This window comes from Ambystoma mexicanum, chromosome 12, assembly GCF_040938575.1.
Source record: "Ambystoma mexicanum isolate Mex_15411 chromosome 12, UKY_AmexF1_1, whole genome shotgun sequence".
In the NCBI taxonomy this organism is placed as follows: domain Eukaryota; kingdom Metazoa; phylum Chordata; class Amphibia; order Caudata; family Ambystomatidae; genus Ambystoma; species Ambystoma mexicanum.
In genome coordinates this window covers 619,833,512-619,858,689 of record NC_090936.1, presented here as the reverse complement: position 1 = coordinate 619,858,689, position 25,178 = coordinate 619,833,512, and the positions used below count along the sequence as shown (strand labels likewise).

The 25,178-nt window shown below is 46.1% G+C and overlaps 1 protein-coding gene across 4 annotated transcripts in view; it reads left to right on the top strand.

Moving 5' to 3' along the window:
* Positions 1–25,178, top strand: part of LOC138513913 (zinc finger protein 699-like) — a 172,475-nt gene that overhangs the window by 91,984 nt on the left and 55,313 nt on the right. For all 4 annotated transcript variants that reach the window (XM_069629055.1, XM_069629054.1, XM_069629053.1 and 1 more), the window contains one exon: positions 22,027–22,149. In XM_069629055.1, coding sequence (XP_069485156.1) covers positions 22,027–22,149 — 123 coding nt within the window. The remainder of the gene's footprint in view (positions 1–22,026; positions 22,150–25,178) is intronic.

The following is a 25,178-nucleotide window of genomic DNA, read 5'->3' as shown; positions in this document are numbered from 1 at the left end:
AACCTGAGCCTGGGTGGCTGGTGCTGCAGCTGCCCCTGCAGCTACCGGACCCTGTTGAGAGGGGGGCATGTCCCTCCCTGCATGGACCTGAGAACACCGGATCCCTCGGCCACCTCTGCCAGCTCCAGCACCTTGGCTACCTCTGCCAGCTACAGCACCTCTGCCCCCTTGGCTACCTCTGCCAGCTCCAGCACCTCGGCCACCTTTGCCTCCCTTCCCACTTTTTGCCCTCCGTCATGGCACAGATGGAATGGTGCAATGGGGGGTACAGCAGACAATGGACCTGGGCAATTGGAGTGAGTGGGCAGGGTACGTGATGTTAAACGTACATGCATGCCCCAGCAAGGCTCAGTGTGACTCCTGGTGGAAAATGGATGGGTCGCACAACGCTCGGGCATCCCAAAAACAAAAACCAAAGTGTACGCGACCCCTTGGTAGCGCACGTGTGATGAAAACATTTCCTACAGTACACGGAGGGGGTGGCACCCCGCGACTACCAACATGTCCACAAGCGCTGGGAAGATTTCAAGTCCAGGACTCACAACAAGGCCAGGTGCCTCCTCAAGGCAGTTGATGATCAAGCGAGGCACCGGGGCTGGTTGACCACCGACAAGATGAGGTTCCTGGAGCGATTATACCCAGCGCTGTACCCCCAGGTCTTGGAGTTGGTGCTCCATCTGGAGGCGACTGGTAAGTGTTCATGTGTTCTTGTCCACCATAGTGCATGTGCATGTTGACATGTGGCTGGAGTGTGCACTTTGGCCTTATGTATGGCATGCCTCCTGTACAGATGTCTGTGTACATGTCCCTGACAGTGCTGCATGTTTGTCTATTCAAGCTTGTCCCACATCAATGGTGTCTGTGTTGCAATGCGTGATGCGCACCGGCATGTAACGAAGCGCACATGTTTGCATACCTGTGTCTTGACTGGGGCATGCGAGAGGTGTGACACATGGGTGCTTATGTTACCATCATGGACATGCATGGTGTACATGTGCTTGTGTCTGAGTAGTGAGTGTGTGACTGCCCAACACTCTGGGGTGTATGTTACTTGAGTTCTTGATTTGTGATTGCCTCACGCTGCCAATTTGCCCTCAAGTGCACTGTGACGTGATATCTTCATGGCCTGCCTCATGACTGTCAGGTGATGTGTGTGAATGAGATGTACAAGTCCTATGATTTGTGTGAGCTGAATACACAATTGTGATATTGTGTCAGTGCCTTGTCCAAGGATGTGAATGTGTATTGTGAATGCCAGACATGTGTGTGAATGGCATTTGTGTAGTGGAGGGTGATGACGGTCGGTTCCTTTGACAGTGCCACTGATGTACATTTGCATTGTGACAAACACACATACACACATGTTCAGTAGCCTGATGTTTGTGTTCTATGTTTCCCTATCCACAGCGACTATGGGAGAAGAGGACGGAGAAGGCGCTGTGGAGCACCGCAGCAGGGATGCCTCCACCAGGCACAGCCGCAGCGCCCAGTCATCCTCCCAGGGACCGTCATCTTCCGGGAGTGAGAAGACTGGTGCCGTGTCCGCGACAATGGCCGCAGCTGCTGAGGCGAGGGGCAAGAGGGCGAAGTTGGTCGTGGGCTCCTCGGCAGTGGGAGGGACAGGTGAGACCATACAGGGGGAATCCGATGCGGAAGACAGTGGGGAGTCATCCAGGTTGGTGGTGGAGGAGGAGGAGGCCACATCAGCCCAGCCCATGGTACACAGTGGGAATGATGACGTAGGTGTGACTGCTGCAGTCCAGGGTCAGGGGCCGGAGGCAGTGCAGGTGACTGTGGAGGTGCCTGTGCCTAATCCTGTCCCTGGTACTGCAACTGCAGCAGTATGCATCTGCGGGCATGCCCCATGCTGTACCCGTCCGCAGGTGGCAGATGTATCCACGGAAACTGATCTTCCACTACCTGCAGATGAAGCAATTTGTGACCGGGTGGAACCGGTGCTAGCTGGTATTGCGAGGCATATAGGCAGCATTCGTGATGATGTGCAGGCTTCCAATCGGGGGCTTGCACATCATCACAATGAGGTCTGTCTCCTCATTAACTGGCTAGCACAGTTCATGGTCACAAATGTGCTACGTGTGCTGGCCACTGCTGCAACCCCCTGCTCCTCTTCCTCCTCTGTGTGCCAGTCGTCCTCCCTGCCTTCTTCTGGCCCGGTTACCACCAGGGCCCGCTGTGTACCTGTCCCAACCCGAGCGGCCAGTCTGGTGGAGACCACATCCCCGCCACAGTCGGGGAGTCGACGGAGGATCAGCAGAGGTGGTCACTGCAGCAACAGGACCAATGGCAATGGAAGTGCAGGAACCAAGCAGCAGGGCACGTGCATGACAGCCCCTGGGGTTGTCATCATCCCGGAGGCTGTCCTGGAGGCGCAAGCACCAGGCTTTTTCGGCGGCAGCAGGCTTGACATAGGAGGCAACAGGACTCGGGGCTCTCAACATCAGAGGGGCAGGTATCGGCCATCGGGCAGGAGGGGAAACATTGACCTTACCACAATGATGTCTTACGTGTTGGAGCGATTATGGCCAGCAGATCGGAGCAGAGCGGCAGCTGGCACAGGGGGCATGACTCACCATCGCCAGGGTAGAGAACACCCTGCGTCGGGCGGAGAGGCGGGCCGAGTTCCTCGAGGAGTCTCACAGGCAGTTTAAGAGGAGCACAATGGAGTCCCTGCAGGCCCTCGAGGGGAGAGCACAGGCCCGCCGCAGGGAAATCGACACAGAGTTCGGTGATGCCCTGGCCGAAACCCTTGGGGGGAAATGGTGAGCTGTAGGACTTGCCCGCTGCCTTTGTATATAGTTATTTAGGAGTAGGTTTCATTTGTTTATTCCCTTTTTTTTGAAGTTCCTGGACTTTGCTCACGTCTTGTATATAGTTATTTCTGGATTGTACTTTTAGGGTATTTATACTTGTTTTGGGACCATGGACCCTGTATCATTATAAATGGTTGGATTTCCATTGAAACATTTTTTCACCATGAAGGAATGGTTTTGTTATGATTTGTATTTTTTTTTTTTTTTTTTTGGGCCATACATTGATGGAGATGGACCACGTTTTTCATTTTGTATATCCCATTGGTTTTTGTTTTCACTTTCTTTTGTTTATTGTTTTGGTTCATGCATGTTTTATTTGATTTTTCCACTGTGTGTGACTTAGATACACGTTTTACAATATAGTTTTGGCCATTGTAATCAAAGTTATGTCTGGTCTCCATGGTTTATTGCATGTTTCACTCTTCCTTGACTCATTTGCATGTCCCTGCTTTTCACCAATGTTGTTCATGTGTGTGCACACATGCATGCATGTGTGATATCAAGATTCACATGCCATGGGGCATGTGCTGGGGGGCATGACAAATGGATGGGTGTTGAGGTGCACCGGGGGGTGTGCAGTGTGTGGTGGCACTTTATGTTGACATGTGCTGCATGATTGTATGTTGGTCCAATGTGTTTAGGGTGTGGGGTGTCCCATGAGTCAGGGCCTGCCTGCAGGTTGCCGTCACTGGTGGTGGTGGGGGTACTTGAGTCGGGCCTGCCTGCAGATTGCCGTCACTTTTGGTGGTGGTGGGGGCCTGCTTGCGGGTTATGGTCACGGGTGATGGGGAGGGGGCCGTCCCATGTGGTGTGGGCCATGTGGTGTGGGCTGGCTGCGGGGTATGGTCCCAAGTGGCCTGCATGCACGATATGGTGATTGGGGGGGGTCCCATGTCGTGTGGGCTGCCTGCGGGGGTATTGTCCCATGTGTCCTGCCTGCGGGGTATGGTGACGGGTGATTGAGGGGGGTCCCATGTGGTGTGGGCTGCCTGTGGTGTATGGTCACAGGTGATGGGGGGGGGGGTCCCATGGGCTACCTGGGGGGTATGGTCCCATGTGGCCTGCATGTGGGGTATGGTGACAGGTGATGGGGGGGGCCCATGTGGTGTGGGCTGCCTGCGGGGTATGGTCCACTGCTGGGGTCTGACTGTCCTGCGGGCAGGCGTCTGCTTTCAGGGGAGTTGTGCGTGCATGCGCAGGCCTTTCCACGCGATTTGGCTGTTGTGAGTGGGAGAACCGATTTTGCTGGGGTGCGTATGGGGTACGCATGGGCATTCCACACAATTTGGCTGTTGCGAGCGGGAAACATGATTTCGTTGGGGTGCGTACGGGCTACGCGTGGCCCATTCCACACGATTTGGCTGTTGCAAGCGGGAAACGTGATTTTGTTGGGGTGCTTACGGGGTATGCGTGGAACATTCCATACGATTTAGCTGTTGCGAGCTGGGAACGTGATTTTGCTGGGGGTGGATGGGGTACGCGCAGGCCTTTCCACTCGATTTGGCTGGTGCGAGTGGGGTACGCTATTTCGCTGGGGCTGCGGACGGTTAGGCGTGGGCCTTTCCACGTGATTTGGCTGTTGCGAGCGGCATACGTGATTTTGCTGGGGTGCGGACTGGGTACGTATGGGCCTTTCCACGCGATTTGGCTGTTGCGAGCAGGGAACGTGATTTTGCTGGGGTGCGTACGGGGTACGCACAGGCCTTTCCACGCAATTTGGCTGCATGATTGTGTGTTGGTCCAATGTGTTTTGGGGTGTGGGGTGTCCCATGAGTCAGGACCTGCCTGCAGGTTGCCGTCACTGGTGGTGGTGGTGGTGGTGGGGGTACTTGAGTCGGGCCTGCCTGCAGATTGCCGTCACTTTTGGTGGTGGTGGGGGCCTGCTTGCGGGTTATGGTCACGGGTGATGGGGAGGGGGGCGTCCCATGTGGTGTGGGCTGGCTGCGGGGTATGGTCCCAAGTGGCCTGCATGCACGATATGGTGATTGGGGGGGGTCCCATGTCGTGTGGGCTGCCTGCGGGGGTATCGTCCCATGTGTCCTGCCTGCGGGGTATGGTGACGGGTGATTGAGGGGAGTCCCATGTGGTGCGCTGCCTGTGGTGTATGGTCACAGGTGATGGGGGGGGGGGTCCCATGGGCTACCTGGGGGGTATGGTCCCATGTGGCCTGCATGTGGGGTATGGTGACAGGTGATGGGGGGGCCCATGTGGTGTGGGCTGCCTGCGGGGTATGGTCCACTTCTGGGGTCTGACTGTCCTGTGGGCAGGCGTCTGCTTTCAGGGGAGTTGTGCGTGCATGCGCAGGCCTTTCCACGCGATTTGTCTGTTGTGAGCGGGAGAACCGATTTCGCTGGGGTGCGTATGGGGTACGCATGGGCATTCCACACAATTTGGCTGTTGCGAGCGGGAAACGTGATTTCGTTGGGGTGCGTACGGGGTACGCGTGGCCCATTCCACACGATTTAGCTGTTGCGAGCTGGGAACGTGATTTTGCTGGGGGGTGGATGGGGTATGCGCAGGCCTTTCCACTCGATTTGGCTGGTGCGAGCGGGGTACGCTATTTCGCTGGGGCTGCGGACGGGGTAGGCGTGGGCCTTTCCATGTGATTTGGCTGTTGCGAGCGGCATACGTGATTTTGCTGGGGTGCGGACTGGGTACGTTTGGGCCTTTCCACGTGATTGGCTGTTGCGAGCGGGGAACATGATTTTGCTGGGGTGCGTACGGGGTACGCACAGGCCTTTCCACGTGATTTGGCTGGTGCAAGCGGGATACGCAATTTCGCTGGAGTGCGTACGGGGTACGCGCAGGCCTAGCCACGTGATTTGGCTGGTGCGAGCTACGATTTTTCATGCGATTACGCTGGGCGGGGGTGAGCTGTCTGCTGACCATGGATGGCGCAGTGGCCTTGCACCGTATTGGGCATTTCACTGGCTTTTCCCTGCATACAGGGCCGTTTGGGGGCGTTACTGGCACTGCATGCTGTTCATTGCGCCACGGCTAATGATGCCTCGGGAAATCCATGAATACGCATGCTGCACAATTGCTGGTTTGCGCCACGGCTGATGCATGCGTGGTGCACGCTCCTTCTCAGCACGCAGCGCCTGCGCTGCTTCTGCGCTGGATTCTACAAATTGGGCCTTTAATCTCAATGTACACAATCGAAAGCCTTCTCTGCATCTAGGCAAAGAACATCATCAAAACTATTGTGGTTAGACAACACATTTAATAGTCCTCTTATATTGTTGACTGAGTGTCACCCGCACACAAAACCCATTTGACCCTGATTAATTAATTTAGAGGGAATGACATCTTGCCACATGGATAGGCATTTGCCAATATTTTATCAACAGTATTGATGAGTGAGATTGGCTTGTAGAAGTCAACCCATGTAGGATCTCTCACCTTCTTATGAAAAACTACAATGATTGCCTTACAAATTGAAGGGTGGAGCATGCCCAGTGCCAAAGCATCCTCAAACAAAACCTTAGTGCCATTACATCAGCAAATGTGTGAAACAAATTGATCAGAAGTCCATCTGGCCCGAAGCCTTCCTATTATGTAAAAAGTGAATAGCTCTCAAGACCTCTTGTGTTATCGACATATTAAGAAAATTAGGATCACTCCTTTGGGATGTCTAAATCCTAAAAAAACAATACGTTGTATTCCATAAGCATCAGGGACCACATATAGCTCAGCATAAAAAGAAGCAAATCATTTTTTTCCCTTTAATGTCCGTGACCTTATGACCCTATTTATTAAATTCAATGCACAGTTAATACTCCTAGCCGCCTGCTGACACTTTAACATAAACAAAATCACATGCAATGCTTGTTCTCCATCATCAAACAAGCATTGGCAAAAGCCAACTATGTTGGCTTCTGTATAGGCATTAGGCAGATATTTGCCAGGCACTGTCAAAATGGTACTACCTCATCATAAGATGGCAATAGCTGGAACATGGTGTGATTTCCTGGCTATATAAAAGTAGTGGCTGGCAAATGCCTGGGTAATGTCTATATAAAAGTAAAACATGTTGACTTTGCAGTGGTTTGTTTTTGACAGGACGTCAGTGCAATGAATCAAGTGACTGAAGGAACACTTGGTTTAGACATTTTTATTACACAAGTAGTACTTTTACAACTGCAATTAAGCCATTAACTCAGCAGACAGCTAAGAAATAACACTGACAGGCCAGTGTTTTATGTTACTACTTGATAGAGCTAGCTCAAAGAGATCCTAGGAGGGTGTGTGTTGGTCAGGGAGGGGCAGGTAGTGAGTGGGAATGGCCATATGGATTAACATGACAATGGATAGTTGATGTGTTGGTCAATAGCAAATGACTCCCAGAAGTTGTGTGTCCCTCCTTACATGTCCTACCCCTACTAGCAGTACTCCAATGCAATAGTTTTGCTTCATAGGTGGTTCGTACACACCCGCTTAATAGCCAAAACTAAAATTGATTGGGCCCACTTAGCAAAATACCTAGCAGCCCATGTGGTGGTAGTTGTTGAGCTGCTTGCCCTTAGATATTTTATTCACCAAGATGTTTGGTATTATAGGACTGCAGATGTTCCCTCTCCATAGACTACATTTAATAGTCTTGGACATCTTTATTTACAGCAACACACAACGTTTGGAGACCCACAGACCAATACAATGGCCACATATCAATGTGTTAATTGTATCCCAGGACCTACTTATGATTACTGTTTTGCTTAGGTTCATCATCCAAAAATAATGTATGTCTCTCAGTATTCCTGCTGCTGCATAAGGATAATTGGAAACAGCTAAATTGAGTAACAGGATCTGAAGGGTGATTGAAATAATATCATACTTTGTGATTGTGCAGGGGTGTAAACCACATATCCAAACGGCCATAACTGCCATATGGATACGAATAAAAAAAGAAATCACAATATCTGGGATGCGATAATCTCTAAATGTCTCAGAAGTTTAGCCTGTCCAAAAAGTCCTCAAAGGCTTTTGTAGCATCCAGGGTTTGTTATGAGAAGTGTCATTGGGCTTCGTATACATCTGCTGGGACAGAACTCCTTAGTGTGTTGCACATTGAGAAAATGAATTTTGTTGATCGTGGGCTGTTCTCCTTAAGCAGGCATCACAATTGTAGCAGTATGAGCATGTGCAATAGGTAATTCTTTCACATTTGCCAATTAAGAAATGCTGCACGGTTGGGGTCCTCGGTATGTTCTGGACAGTCCAAAATGCGCCCTTTATTGTATCAGACGCGTTTTTCTTCAACCTTGGTGCTTAAGCATTGAATTTCTCGGATGGCCATATCCAACTCTGAAGCTAACATATTACAGTTGTCGTTTACTGCACCAATCCATCTCTCATTATCTTCTATCTGATTGGATTGTTGATTTATTTGCATATAGATATCCTTAAAAATCTTCATAACCTGCCCATTGATGTTTGATTCTTGCATCTTTTGATTCATGTTTTTTTTCTCTAAGAATTGCCTGCATTTAGGCCAAACGATCTGTCATAGTCCCATGAGATACTGCTTTGTGAGGTGTGCAAGCTTCTCTGGACTCGCTCCTGCCCATCATACTACCAGAATCAGATTGAGATGTTATAAGAGGGGTATCATGTTGAAATGAGAGGCTATTGCAGTGCACTGAGACTAAGGTTGCTACAGAGCAAGAAATCGCTCATTGATAAAGAAACAGTTCTTAATAAATGTGAACAAATTATGTTCACAAACTCAGTGCTGCTCAAACAGATCAACAGTGTTAACAAAAGCCATGGGTCCCAACTTTGTATTCCTCAAAACAGAGAATCATCATCAGCAGCACTTGTCTAGAAAGCTATTAACAGCAACCATCAGTGAAAATGTTAACCACTCTATCCACTGTGAAGTGTCAGGAATAAGACGTGGACACAGAGGTCTCAGGTTTTAGCTACACACATTTATTAAATGATAATGGGGTTGAAAAATGCCTTTCCTTCCCTATTTTATGAGGAGTTTCCTTACCTCAACCACAACAAATGGGTCTGCCCTTTGTCAAGATGTCTAAAGCAAAGATATGTCCTGTGTCTGAAATCCTATTCTGGCCCTCACACTAAAAATAACTCTAAGGTGCACAAGATATTATCTCTGAGTTTCAAAGTTCAAAAAATTTACACATCCAACACAAAAGGACAAATCCAACCAAAAAAGATCCAAGTGGACAATGTTTGCAGTTCCAGGGAATGACTCCCTTCCCCAGATTCCTTTTCTTTCAAAACGAAAAGTTCAAACCAAGAATGGCCAGGTTTCTTGTAACTTAAGAGGACAACACCTTCCTCTTGATGTGTTCACGGTTCCTGAGGAAATGGCTCCCTTCCCAAGATTTCCTTTCACATTCAGCACAGTTCAAATTTTAAGGGGAAATGTCTTCCTTGTGATTCTCCTAGCACTGTCCTACCCTTTGGTTGCGGGTTCCAGACTCGCAATTCACCTGGTATGTTTCTTTGCCAGGCTCTTTTCCACATTAATAACAATTCACAATCTTAAAGGCATGGCTCTTCCTTGAGATTCTCTTCTTACTATTATTTATCACACATACTTGACTTTGCCTGGCATACTCTCCTGCCAGCTCTTGGATGCAAAAATGTTCATTTTCTTGCAAATACTTGGCTTTTCTCGGTATAATCTCCTGCCAGGACTTGTATGCATTTTCTTTCAAACCCTTGGCTTTGCCTGGTATACTCTCCTGCCAGGAAGTTTATGCAGTTTCTTCTAAACACTTGACTTTGCCAACACTTTGTATGTTTTGTTACCAAGACACAACATTAAATGTCTCTCTGGTTTCCGCTCTTGGTCTCTGCCACGCTCGTACGGAGGGTCCCAGACCCAGTCCCACTGTGTAGGGCTTTTGTTCTGCCACCTGATAGTGCTTTGGCATCTCAATCCGTTCCCTGGACTCACTGGTTCTCGCTTTGTGCCTTCACGGCATCCCCAGCCCCAAGTCAGATGTTTCCCCGGCTCTCACGTTGATTTCTGCCCTTGCCGGCTCCTCCAGTAGATGTTTGGGCTTCAGTCAGCTTTCCAAGTTCAATATTCAAAAGGGCACATGGTTGATGCCTTGCTCTACCCAGGTAAGTAGCATTATATATAAAACAAAAATGAGCAAGGTCATGTGAAACTTACTGGTGAAGGAAGAACAGACAAACTCCTGAATTTGTCACACCTTGACGTGGTGGACACAGTATCATACACATACATTTCTGACACATTTTTGACAGGAGAATTCTGTGCACTGCAATTCAGATTTTAATTCGTTTGCCGTGAGTGTATCAGATACACTTGATTTGCTATAACATAAGATACCTCAACATTTATAAATTTTCATGGTATAGTACCCAAATTATATGGAACAAATGTTGAATATTTGTAAAACACAATTCTGTAGCTTCTATATCCTCTATAGATTCCTTGGGAAGGAAACTAGAGAACTTAGTCCAGTAGCAGCTTGATAAACAGCATAAATGCGTGAAAAACAATGTAGGGTTGAACAACAACACCACATAAAAAACAAGTCAACACGACAGTGTTTCGGCCAAAGAGTAAGCGAAATGAGCTTTGGTGGTGTAGGCCTTCATCAGGACGGGATATTCGTATGGAGGAAGTATCCTATGAGGTCTGTGGAGTAAGCAGACCGAGACTATTTCAGGAGTGAGTCAATTCAGGTAAGTCTAGCAGTAGAGCAGTGAATAAGTACAGAGAGAGACTGGATCTTACCAGGTCTGTGGAGCGCAGTGGCTCGAAGAGTCAACGTGTCTAGGTACACTTAGAGGATTTCAAGGTCCTTGGTGTGGCCATTCCTGTCAGAGGAGATCAAGGAAGCTAACAGGGGCTGTAAATAGCTGTTGGCGATACTGCTATCAGCAGAAATCAGTGTGGATGGAAGCGAAAACTCCCTCCTAACAGGCTCTCTATAGGTAAGCATTTTTCGCTTACATCCACACTGATTTCTGCCGATAGCAGTATCGCCAACAGCTATTTACAGCCCCTGTTACCTTCCTTGATCTTCCCTGACAGGAATGGCCACACCAAGGACCTTGAAATCCTCTAAGTGTACCTGGACACTTTGACTCTTCGAGCCACTGCGCTCCACAGACCTGGTAAGCTCCGGTCTCTCTCTGTACTTATTCACTGCTCTACTGCTAGACTTACTTGAATTGACTCACTCCTGAAATACTCTCGGTCTGCTTACTCCACAGACCTCATAGGAGACTTCCTCCATACGAATATCCCGTCCTGATGAAGGCCTACACCACCAAAGCTCATTTAGCTTACTCTTTGGCCGAAACACTGTTGTGTTGACTTGTTTTTTGTGTGTTGTTGTTCAACCCTACATTGTTTTTCATGCTTTTATGCTGTTTATCAAGCTACTATTGGACTAATTCCCAAGGAATCTATAGAGGATATAGAAGCTACAGAATTGTGTTTTACAAATATTCAACATTTGTTCCATATAATTTGGGTACTAGACCATGAACATTTATAAATGTTGAGGTATTTTATGTTATAGCAAATCAAGTGTATCTGAAACACTCACTGCAAACAAATTAAAATCTGAATTGCAGTGTACAGAATTCTCCTGTCAAAAATGTGTCTGAAATGTATGTGTATGATACTGTGTCCACCACGTCAAGGTGCGACCAATTCAGGGGTTTGTCAGCTTTCCAGGTTCTGCAGGAGTCCAGAAGCCCAACTTGCTTCCCCATGCTTCCTTCCGGTCTCTGCAGAGCCTCCTTGACCGTGTCACTCCCAGGATGGCCCCCTTGCTCTGTGTAGCTGCTTGGACTCCCACGCCGCTGCCAGTACTTTGCTCTGCTTTGAGCGGGAGAACTCCATGCTTCTCTTCCCGGCTTGGTTTTGAACCATGTCGCAACAATTGAATTTTGCCAGCAACTAGACCGCTGATCCTGGTTCGCATTTGGAGTAATCCTCAGTACTCGTTGCCCCCCCCCCCTGCGTCTCAGTTGTTGTTATACTGTTCCTTGTGTGATGTTGGGAGAAGAGTTTGGATCTTGTTGGGAGTAATCATCACCATTCCCAGCTTCCTCCTTATCTCAGTTGTTGATACACTATCACAAGAAGTTCCCATGCCAAAATAAAACTTTGGAGGAGGAAACAAAGAAGTCACCCAGAGGCACTGTGTTGTCTGTAGTATCCAAAGTACCTAAAAAATACAGCTTCTAGCAGAGCCTGAGGATCAAACTGAAAATGCACACATGTTGTGGGCCCCAGGAGGATCCATAAGGCCTCAGCACCTCTCCCTTTCCTGTGTGGGGCAAAGGCCACTGTATATACTACACCACCAAGAAAGAACAGCGATGAACTAAACAGTCATTGGTCAGGTGTCCCTGCCTCCCAAAAGGCCTGTGCTTTGGAACCTTGAGGCCAGAATTAGGGGCAGGGAAAAAGCCGCAAGGTATAGCGCCTCAAAATGTCAGCTCCCTGCATCACAAGCATTGTACACTGAATTGTACAGGTACTCAGCTAGCAAAAGCTCATTCTAGTTAAACCTCAGAAATCAGGGACCTTCATTGACATCACAGAAAATAGTAGAGTGTAAATCACCTGAACAGTGAAGAATTGTTATAGCTATAATGGGTTCCATGTCGTAAAATCGTGGCAAAAATGGCTGTGTATACAAAATATTGCAGCAAAAATGCTGTGGTTTTGCCGCCACATTCATGTAAAGGATGCGGGGGACACCCCCGCAACCTCTGGACCTCTTAAATGGTATAATGGGGGACACCTTTACGGGGTCAAACAAAGCATTTTTGCCGCAATTTTTTTACCTTTACCCCATAATGGGCTCTGGAGACAGTTATGTTATGTTATTTTCATTTATAGAGCGCACGTACGGCGAAGCATCTTGGCGCTACAAGGAGTACAACAGGGTTGAAAGGCCAGTATTACAGTATTTAGAAGAAGTAAGTCTTTAACGCGGACCGGAAAGCAAAGTGATCTCTCAAAGCATCGAGAATGAACGGGATAGAGTTCCATAATTTGGCTGCTGCCAAGGAGAAAGATAGGCAGCCCACCCGCTAAAACCGGTATTGAGGCACCGGGAGAAGGCATGGATTCTGAGAACAAAACCTGTGGAATGGTTGATAGGGCCAGAATTTCTGCACGTGGCCATAGATAGCCCAGTGGACTATGCAGAAAGATTTAAACAGTACCCAATATTGTACAGGTAGCCAATGAAGTGAATGGAGAACTGGCAAAATATGAGAACCATATGGGGTACCTGTACAAAACCAGGCGGCAAAGTTCTGAAGTAGCTGAAAACGATGAAATAAGCAAAGCGGCTGAGCGAGAAATAAGGAATTACAGTAGTCTAGCTGGCTAAGGACCAAGGAAGCTGTCACCAAAGGAGGAAAATGAGCTGGGAGAAATGGCAGAACTTTGCGCAAGATTCTGAGTTGGAAAAACCCTGCCTTGCAGAAAGCACCCACCTGGCCCGAGGTGGATAGAGAAGAGTAGAATTTAAAACCTAAATTCCTCACCTCAAGTACAGGTGTAGGGCAAGGACCAAGCTCAGGGGGCCAGAAGGTCGAAGACCAAACTGAAGCAGAAGAGGACAGTATAGAGTGAGGAACGCGAGAAGGGTTAACCATCAGTACCTCTGTCTTATCCCCATTAAGTTTCAGCCATTTGTGGCCCATCCACCTACCCACCACCACCAGGCATCTCCTTAACTGAGATGCTGTGTCCGGCTGAGCAGAGTCCAGCTGGACGATGATTTGAGCGTCATCCGCATAGGATTAATACCTGAAGCCGTGGCAGCGGATGAGCAGAACAAGAGGCTGAATGTAGATATTAAACAGCGCGGGGGACAAGGCAGAGGCCTGGGGACCTCCACATAGAAGGGAAGCAGAGTCAGAGGAAAAGAAAAAAGTTTTAGTGTCTGGCTTCGGTCAGTTAGGAAGGATGCAAACCAGGAGAGGACCTGCCCCAAGAGGCTGGCCAGGGCAAGGCGATCCAACGGCACAGGATGGTCCACTGTGTCAAATGCCACTGAGAGATCTAACAGAATCAGGGCACCAACCCCCCTGGTCTGCCAGCCAGGCCAGGTCACGGAAGACTGAACCAAGCACGCTCTCCCTACCCCGACCAGGGCGGAAGACAGAATGGAAAGGATTGAGGAATAAAGAGTGTTTTAGAATAGAAGTGAGAAGGGGAGAAACCAAAGATTCCAACAGCTTCATGAAAAAAGGAAGAAGTGATATAGGACGGGAATTAGCAGGTACAGAGGTGTCAAGAGAACGCCTTTTCTGGAGTGCAATGACCACTGATTGCTCTAGCTCAATGGGAATTTTGGCTGAGGGACAAGAGTTATTAACTGCTTGTGTGACCCAGACTAGAATGTGGTGCATCATTTCTTTTAGTATTCTCAAAGGGATTGCATCAGAAGCAAACACAGGAAAAACAGACCATTGCTGGTCAGGAGATGGAATAAGGTCAACAGGGCCCAGTGCATCAGTGCATATGCAAGATAAGCGTATCTGGTCATGTATACTACTGACCTTAGTTGTGAAAAAATCTGAAAGATCATCACAGAAGGCCTGAGAGTAGATCATGCTGGCAGAAGTGTCTGGTCTAGATAGGTTCCTTTAGGCGATTGTGTGTTTTCCACCATCTGGCTGTAAAAGGCTGATTTAACTAGATGAATAGCTTGATGGCAAGAAGCCTGCAGGAACCCTATTTTATCATATGATATGATATGGCATTTGGCATGGCATCTGATATGGCATCATCCGCCACCAAATCCCTCAGAGTCAGTGGCTTCTCCAAGCAACAAGTTGGTGGTAGACCTCTTTCCTTGGCTGGGGCCTCCATCTGGAGCAGCCTCCCTGCCTCCCTGAAACTTGAGGAGAACCATCTCCGGTTCCGGAAGCACCTTAAAACCTTCCTCTGAATTCCTGGCTGTAACTGAAACTGCACTGGTTACCTGGCCACCCTTCTGATCTCAGGCCCAGGTCCTGCCAGTTGCACACCTGCACTGCCTCCCTGGCAACCTCCGCACCTAGGGACTTTTTTCTGTATCCCTACAGTCCCCTACCAGCACTTATGTCTGCACTTAACTTGCACTTGTCACCAGCTGGCCATATTTTTTTTATTTCTTATTTATTCTATTATGCCATGTACTGCACTTTCCTATCCCCCTTCCCCCATGCACTTTTCCCCTTTCTCCTTCCCATGCACTTGCACGATTTGAATGACACCTGGCCTAGTAAGATCATTGTCTGTCGTCTCTCTGTTCCCCCTCCCTTGTATCGTTGCGCCTTGAAACACTTGTGTATAGGCGTATTTTGAATGCCATATATCATATCATTTATGACGCGCCTGTACACCAAAATATGTGAGGAATATGAGAGCCGCCACTTCTGCTCAGTTTAGTGCTTTAGATGTCGTAGTACTTTCAATTCATCGTTGAATCAGGGCTGGGAATAATGACCCACAACCTTGCGTAATTTAAGCGGAGCCAGTACATCGCAGCCGATTTGAAAACTTGAGTCAGAACAGAAAGGTCCATTTTATCAGAGGCGCTACACTGAGCATGTATGTTCGAGAAAATATCTGCATTAGAGATCTGTTGCCAGCTGCATTGCAGCCGATATTTAGGATCGGAGTTTGCGTGAGGAATCCTGGCATGGACTCCGAAAGGGACAGCCAAGTGGTCGAACCAAAGAATAGGGAGTGGCATGAACGTTGATACCAAAGAGTCTCTTGCGAATACCAAGTCAAGCGTATTTCCAAGTGAGTGAGTCGGGGTCACTAATACGTTGTTCAAGGCCCAAGTCGCTCATGCCTTCAAAAAATTTACTTGCAGAGAGTGCGATTGGGGAATTAAATTTAAGTTTGAAATCGCTGATACTTATCAGATTTGAGAATTTCAGTTCCTAGTCTGCGGCAAATTCAAGGAATTGACCACAAAAGGAGGTATTGGCTCCAGAAGAGTGATAAACCACCAAAATATTTAAGCTGGGCGAAGCTGGGATGGGGACTAAAAGAGCTTCCATCTTGATAGTGTCGAGAACCGGCACACTAGTGATTCCCAGAACAGTTTTGAATTTGACAGCAATGCCTTCACTTGGGTGGACCGACATTCGGTCCAAACAATGTCATATGAGTCAGGTAAAAGCTGAACCACTGATGGGCCGGAAGAGAGTCTCAGCCAGGTTTCGGTAATGCAAGCTATATCAGGGCCATATCTGTAAGAAGATCTTGACAGAACGGAGCATGCAAAACCAGAGAGCTGGTGTTTACTAATAGGCCCTTAAAAAGTATCAGAGGGTGTTGGATTTAATGAAGGTGACAAGCAGCCAATGTCCAGCAAGGCCGTAGTGGAAGGTGCCAAGGCTAAGAGTTCCCTGCAAGTCCAAGTTATAGTATGAGAGAGGTATGACAAGGAACCCAGGAAACAGGCTGCGCACAGACGAGCCAGTAGCTCTACTGGAGTACAGCCGTTACGATCGGGCTGTACAGCACCCCGACTTTCCCTAACCCCACGAACAGAGGCTTCAAGGTAAAAATGCAGCTTTTAATTTCCATTAATTACTTCATGTAAAGCATAGATTACAAGGCAATATCTGATTTAGAGGTAACATGTTTATTTACCTGTCTAAAAAAATGCCCGTATTGGGAATTACTTGTTTCATCAGTAGAGAATAATTTTACTCCTAACATGAAAAAATAGGGATTAAAAATCTAATCTGGCACCCCTTTTCTACCATCTATGCTGTTAAGTGATTGGTACTAACTCAGCAGATGGAGGTAGGGCACTATCTAATGACTGCTAGACAAATAATTCTTAATCTACAGACAATACACATGAATCAAAGTGCAACAATGCGTTTTGGAGAATAGACTTGTCTTTGTTTACGTAAACATATCCTGTGAATGATGTATGCTTTGAGACTTAGTTGCGTGGACTATATGAAGTAGTAGTGTGACTAAACATGGTTATGAGGAGATTCATACTAAGACAGACCGAATAAATAGGTTTGACCATACCATTGATATTGTTTCTATTTCTAAGATATGTCTAGATTGTGAAAATGATAACGACTGTACCCTTTTGTGTGTGATAGGAAAATAATTTGAACAAAGGCTCCCCCTGTATACTTCCTTTGGTATATGGTTGTTGCACAGAACCTCAGCATAGCTGAGTCCACGGCGTAAAGGTTGATTAAACTCTGATTGGCACTTCCATTTGAAATTAGAATATTATCCTGCTGAGACCTAAAGCAAAACATACCTCTCATGGGTTTCAGCTATGGGACCGCTTCTTCTATGCAGCAATCAGTGATGAAGTCCCTTATTGTAAGCTGGTTGACAGGATTTAAGAGACCATGGGGCCAGGTGCCACCACCCACTCTGTGTTGCCAGCCCCAGAGGGTGTAGACCTGCCAGGATCCCTGCTCCATCACCAGCCTTAAGAATTATATAAACCAGTAGGCCACAGTGTACCATGAAGTGGAACAGGACCAGATTCTGGAAGATGCAGTGGCCCCATAACAGGGCATACTTGGGGTAAAACCTGAGTCCCAAAGGATCAGTAGAGATGTAGCAACCAGTAGACAGTAAGGGGAGGATGACTGCAGCTGGAAGACAACCCCTACTAGGGCTTTGAAAATTTACTAGCCCACTAGCATTGGCAAATAGTTTTTATGAAGGCCGAGTAGCACTTGCATGATACTTGACCTTGCTTTAGCGTATAGGGATGTTGGAAATGTAAGTTTCATTTACTGCAAACACTTTGTTTGCAGTAAATGTAAATAGCAAATACACATTTCACTGTGCATGTTTGACAGCATTGCACCATATATGAAGTGTGCTTATGGCGACATGCACCATTTTACAAAAAGCACTGGTAAATATTTTGTCATCAGTCACCTTGGGGCAAGCACATTTCTCTTAGGTTGAGTATGTAAACTAAGGAACTCACCCTGCAGGTCTAGTAGGATTTTTAAGAATTGCAAGGCCTGCCTAGGAAGAATGAGCAACCTAGCCATTCCGTTATGGGGCTCCCATGGGTTAGTAGGAAGAACCCATTAAGCTCTAGGTCACATAGTAACTTCCACTAACAGAACCTAATATTTTAACACTAAGCTACAGGCAAGGTAATTCTCAGATCTAAGGCATATTTGCACCTATCCCAAGGGGGTATTAGCCATCATGCCTGTAACATGTATAACAATATGAATGTCCTTTCTTGGTGAATGCCATGAGTGGTCTCTGTAACTTGTGGAACCCCAACCAATAAAAGAGACTAACATGAAAGCCTCCTTAGTGGGACCCGCTTATGTGGCAACAAGCGCAGGGTCCCACAGACTTACAAAACAAAATATGCAGTGCTGGTTTAATTAATACAGTTGTCAGGTGGTCAGTGCGGGACATGCCCAGGCCCCCAATCCTGGAGGCACATTGCTTCCAGATGTAAACAGAAAGTACCTGGCATGCATTCTTCACACCAGATAACCAGGGACCACTGGTCCAGATTGATGTAAGGACTGAAAGAAGCTAAAAGGCAAGATGTTGGATAGCCCTAATGATATCTCAGACACACACAGACACCCAGACACACACACAGACACACACACACCTCTCAGATGCAGGGAGCCAATCCTCATTTGTGGCTCAGAGAGAACAGCTCCATCTAGTTCTTCAATTGTGGGTCCAGCAGGCACTACCGCATAAGCATTAATAAAAGCCCAGTCGACAATGATGGGTATGGGAGTTTGAAGTTGTAGTGTGAGAAGAACATTGTCAAATGAGTGCAGCATGAAGGTGGCAGAGCAGACTGTGGAATAGGAAGACAAGTTGGAGGATAACAGAGGAGTTAAAGTAGAACTAGGCAGATGATGGGGCACCAGAGGAGAAGGGAGTGTGGAAGAGTTTGAAAGTAACATAATTTTTTGAAGAGTGAGGAGGAGGGCAAGCATAGAGAGAGCGAGCAAAAGTGGAGAAGTTTGTTAGGCGACATCAGGAGGTGGTGAAGAAGAATGATAAGGAGATTGGGAAAGAGCTAGAGATGAATGCGGAGGAGCAAAGTTGGAGAGAAAGCAAAGTGGTGGGGGTGTGAAAAAAGCAATTGCAAAAAGATTGCACTGTATCCCTGAGCTACCCAAATCTGGATAGTGAGGCCATCACAATTGTGTGCATTGATTTCATGTAAATGTACTGCTAGTTTAACTCACAACATTGTAGGGGGTAGGTGGAGAAAAGCAGCTATGAGGTGGAGAAAGAGCAAAAAGCAATATTGCAAGGGGGTTATGGAGGAGAGCCACTATTTTGGAGGAGAGAGCAAAGAGTGAGAGGGGGGAGTACAGCTAGATATTGGTGCAGAAGACCAAAAAGGGGGAGGATGGTGAACCTCATTGTGGGGCATTGATGCGGAAGACGGGCAGAGTGAGAGAAAGGGGGAGAGGAGCAGGGGAGGACAGGAGAAAAAGGAAGTCGCCAAGATCCATGGCTCCCAATTGGCAGTAAACCAATCATCCCAGTGCTGGTAGAGACTCGAGCATTGTCTGCTAAAAGTACCAGATAGTCTGAGATTTTCCACACCAGTACCCTAAAAAGCCTGGCATTGCATCATCAATAACTGTAGAGCTGGCACACAATTCAAGGCCCTGCAAACCCAAGGAGAAGGAACTTGTTTCCAAGGAGAGCAACAGCCTGACAAATGCAACTAAAGAACAACCTGCAGTCATAAAAGAAGAGTTGGGGTATGTATAAACCCTTAAACTGTAAGTGTCTTTGTATGACCTGTGGTTGGCGCCAAGGGAGAGAGAGGGATGGACTGACAAGATTATGATGCTTAAGTAAGTTGGAATTGCACACTACTGTTTTTGTTGAATAACCACACCCTTTTCTAAAGCCTAGCTTACACCCTCGGTCTATTTACTTTGTAAAATAAACCGTTTTGAACCTTACAATGGGTTTCTTGAGTTGTCTGTTGATAGTTCTGGTAGTAATTGCTGTAGTACAATCTGCTACCGGCGATATGCAGACAACCTCGTCCTGGTGGACCAAACAGCGATCGGTCTGCAAAGATTGTTAACACATTAGAAGAATATGTGGAGGAAAATAAGCTGCAAATAAACATCGAAAAAACAAGAATCCTGGTTTTGGAAAAGCACAGTTTAGGAAAAGATCACCCTGCATGCTGTCTTGGCACCACTCAAATCGAACAGGTGGCAGAATTAAAATATTTGGGTGTTTCCATTAACACGAGCAGTAGTGAGGGAAACACAGCAAAGGTTCTTAAGCAGAAAGGCAAAATGCTGGCAAATCAAGCAAGTCTATTGTGTAATGAATGTGTCCGTTTCTCAATTATCCCGGTATTAGAGTTTTATAGACTCAAGGTTACTGCTATACTAACATATGGCGTAGAATCTTTATTCTTCATCCCTGATTCTTTGTGGCCATTGATAGAAGGCATGTTTTGAAAAAGGGTTTTAAACCTGCTCATGGCTATGCCAATTTAAGTACAGGCGAGAACTGGGCTTGATCTCACTAAAATCTACAGTTGAGTGGAGCTCATTGGCATTATACAGGAAATGTATTCTAGAGGATGCCTCACCGATTTCTGCAATTATGAAGAAGGAAATAAACAATGGGAAAAAAATGTAAAGACCTGCTTAACAGAGTCTGTACCTAAGAAGAGGAACTTAGGTTTGATTTCACCTTATCTGGGTTTCTCCTATTGAGACTAGACTGGATTCTCACCTCTGAGGAAGCAACCAAGTTTAAAGTATTTCATCGACTTGGTCATGAACCAAGAGCCTTTGGCCCAATGCCAAAATATTTGCGAAAATTACCAAATGGCCATTTTAGAACCCAGTTTGAGGAATTGTTTAAACTTGATGCCAACGAAAGAAGTCCTGCCGGTGAGAACGAAGGTTAGACCAAGAGTGGTAGAATGTGACTACTGGAAAAGCACCATGGTCGGTTGGAAATTTAAGACACACATTGCTATTTTGCACAGCTTTGACTACATTGAAGACTAGTCATTTTAAACACTTCTTGGACTCATTAAGCACTTTATCTCCAGATGAATGGTGGCTGCTTTTACCGAGTGGGGAAAAACACTTCCTTACTTTTCGCTACAGTACTGTTTTTAGGAATTGTTTTAGACTTGGGATGATTAAAATGTTTATTTGGAATTGGGATTTTGCTGTTTTTATATTTTGTGTGATATGTCTGTTTTATATATGAATTGGATGTTATTGTTATGTGGGAACATTTCTGAATTGTTTTGGAAGGAATTGTAATTGCAAAAAAAGTTTGTAATAAACTAAATGTTTCAAATAATAAATAAATATATATATATATATATATATATATATATATATATATATATATATATATATATATATATATATATATATATATGTGACATTAATCTGTGTGTTTGGGACAGTATATAGACAACATTTAAACAATAATAGGTCATATTTAATGGACAAGTATGCCTCCTTTATGATTTGCAAATTGCTATGTTCTTGCTCCTCGTTCCCCAGGTGTACCTCCTGCATACTGGGTGATGGTGGATACCCGGAGCTACTTTTAGATCATGCTCAACAAATCCCTGCACTGTTTGTATATGTACCCTACGGTATATGTGAAATTATCCGCGTATATTCCAGTTTAGCATGAGAGGCAGCATATCATAGTGGTGATTACCAGAACACATTTGCATTGAGGTCTTCTCTGCTAAGAGAAGTTACAGACCTGCTTTTGTGTTGGCATATGTACAAAGGCTAGCCTCTGTCTTTGATATGTTTTCCGGCTCCATGTTCTTGCCACAGGCAAGACGTTCGACAAGCTCCTGAAAAGGTTATTTGGTACGACTTAATGGTAAGAAAATGTTTCCACATTTAGCCGCGCATGAAAATCTCTTTAATGCATTGCTGTATCTGATTTATGGGACAGGAGGTCTCCTCATGCCCTCTACATTTAAGACCAAATATATGTTTTGAGCATACAAATGCTTCAGCCCAAAACATCCCCTTGAAAAGGTTCTCTGATAGCGTGTTATCTAACCTGATCTCCCCTCAGTCAATTCTGAGACCCTCATAGCACTGTTACCCTCACCTCAAACAAACTCCCCTTTAAATAATTTGTATGTCTCTATGCTGTAATGATATGTTTTTATTTATACTACAGTGCCTGACATTATGCCATTTTGCATAAAAGATGAAAAAGAGACCTATTGCATTCAGGACCAAGACAGTATGAGGACAGGCAACCAACACAGCATGAGAACAGAAAATATAAACAGCTCTCAAGGTGAGTACATACAAGTTATATTTTTACAAGAACATTCTTCGAAACTTGATGAAATCATGTGTTTACATACCCCTCTATGAGGCTTATACACTGGATTTACTAGTACTGGATATTATTGAAAATATTTCTTGGAACTTTAAGGTGTCCCCTTATTGGTAGAAGATTATGAAGTGTACTGTTTCTTGGCATGAGCATTGTAATGCAGAATCCTAAATTAAAAATCATTTAGTTCAAGACAGAAGTTCTGATGTTGGAATTATGCCCTGGAGGCTGTGGAGGACATGTAATCTCATGGCCAGAATCTAGCTTTCATGAGCCGGAATGAGTGGCGTACTAAAAATGAATTGGGTAGCATTAGTAGAATGGAATGGTTTCCTTGAAAATGAATGACTGAAGCCATACTTTTTACCCCGCTGATCTCACTAGTGCACACAACTAGTAGTAAACCTCAGAAATATTGTAGTAGAGCTAATCCACTACTACAAATGTAGAGTTAGGGTATACTTTAAATTTAGCAGCGTATGGGCGACTGTACTATTGGTTGTGAACTTCTGTAGAATAGAGGCTGGTTTTCAGCTGTACCCGTGAGAAAGGTGGGCCGTATAGTGCTCTAGAACAACATAACACCTGTGCAGATATAGAGGATCCTCTTTGAACAACAAAAGATCGGAGTGGATCAGTGGCATTCTGAAGTGGTGCAGGTGGTACAAGTGCTGAACCTCCAGTCTTATCTGGTTTACATATTAGCATAAGCTCAGAGTGTTTCCATTATCTATGGACTCCTTGAAAGAGGGTTCCTTTAGTATAGTGTCTCCACTCTTGTAGTAACAGATGTCAAGTAGTACAGTTCCACGTATTTCGTGGCACACGCTCCATGTGCAGCAAGTCGGCCAACCGGGTGGAATCGCAACTAGTCCACAAAGAGAAGACCTGTAAACAATCCTTCTCTTGTCACGCATCCACCCTTTGGAGCACGATTGCAGTATCAACTCAGAATGCTCCCACAATTCTGCAATTTTGTAAATCTCTCAAAACATGCCTTTTCCAACAGCACCTGACCATGGACTAATCCCAATGGATGCACAGAACACAACACACAGTTCTGCGCCACTGTGAAAAGATGCCAGCCCAAACTCTGGCTACTCTTACAGTGTTCCACTGCTCTCGAGCTAGTCCCCACTCTGAACAATACAATAAATAACTAACAGTTGATGATGGGGCAGAAAGAAATGCTCTTAAAACTCCCACAGTTTAGGGTAGATTTACTTTGCATAGGTAGGTGGAGCATTCCCATGATTGTGGAGCACTGGAGTGCCTTGGTCCTGAAGAGCTGCCTTAACAAACTCAGTTGATTGTTTAGCAGCCCAAGCCTTTGACTATTCCATGCATGTGAAATTGTGTACTGTTAGTTTGTTATTCATGGCCATCTCACGTAGGGAGCAAAAAGGTAGCAGTGTACCACAAACTACCTAAATCTAGATAAGGAGGTGCTGACGATTTTAATTTTGGACCTTTCCTTTCATAGATTTCTATGGGACCCTCATACTTATTGCTTGTTTTGAAACATGTCCTGACTTTTTGGAGGTCAGTAAAGCCTTATGCTTTACTTCTCCTGCCTGTTTTGCTCATTTTCATGGGGAAACCTAATAAGACTGTCAGTACTGATGCACTAGGCCCTCATTACAGTTTTGCTGGTATCCCGCCAATAATTCTAGTGGGTTCGGCCAAAACTGCCTTACCTTTTCAGCCGCCCAATATCTTGGTAACACCGGGATATTACGGGCTGTCGTAGATACTGGTAAATTCATATTCCATGGAGCCCACGGGACTCCATGAGATGGGATTGCCAGAATTAGCGGCACCAGTAGGACCGGTGCCAGTAATTCCGGCATTCATTTGCCAGTGGGGGCCTGAACTCCCAGCAGGTCAGGCCTGTCGGTAGTTCACTGCCCTCACTGGCAAACTTGTGTTTCGCTTGTATGGAAATAATGCTGGTGCCAGAATAACCAGCATTTTTCTGCCATTTTTTCCGAACTGGGGAACTCATGATGAGGCCCAATGTCTCTCTTTATTAATTCTTGTATTTTTACAATTGCGCACCGTGATGTGCAGTTAGGATATTTTGTGGCCTTATAACTTTTATATAATGGCTTTTTGGTTACTTTGACAATTTGCTTAAGACAAAGTGGTGGCAGTTGTTTAGTGTTTTTGTGTTTTTCTACTAATGCACTTTTGCATTTACTGTGAATGACTACTAAAGGTGGATAGCACTCTGAGATTGCTGTGCCACGAGATTTTACATTTTTTCTTTGGCCATATTGTTCTTTGGCTTTCTTCCTGCCCTCACAGGTCAGGAAATGTCTTATATGGAAATCCCTTTCCTGGGGATAATGTGGCTTTTGTGGGCAAAGAGGCTTTGTGTGCTTGCGCTAGAGGGATGGGCTGGGACTGTTTAGTTCCAATCCACATCCTCTGGTGCCTGAAAGTCTGTCGCTGTGCACATGTGATCACCAGTGGTTGCCCAGGATTGGACAACCCTGGCTGTTAGAATGGTGCAGATCCTTAACATTGCAATCTGCCTGAATCCTGGATAAAAGGAGGGCTCCTGCAACTGTTCATGAGATCACTGTTCAAGCCAAGACTTCTACAAAGAAGAGCAGCCCGCTGACGACCCAAAGACGACCTCTGCAGCTGACCAGCATCGACTCCAGTGTTATTCAGATGAAGCTCTGATCTGCTGCCTGATATCAAGAAGGCCTTTGTTGGTACTCCGACCCCTGGGCCAGTGGGAACAACCAGTCTTGGCCTCGGCTCATGGATACGTGCTTTCTGAGCCTTCCAAAGTGTCCCTGGACCAACCAGTGGACTGACTAGCTCTTTCCTGGGCTACCTCGCTGCAGCTGTCGTCGTTCTAAGTAGAGCAGAGCCATAGAACTTTGCAGATCTTCAGTTAATGCCACAAGTTGCCAGCTCCTGCATTTTCTGGGTCTGAGACTGCTCCTGTGTTCACCACTGTATAACCGGACTGT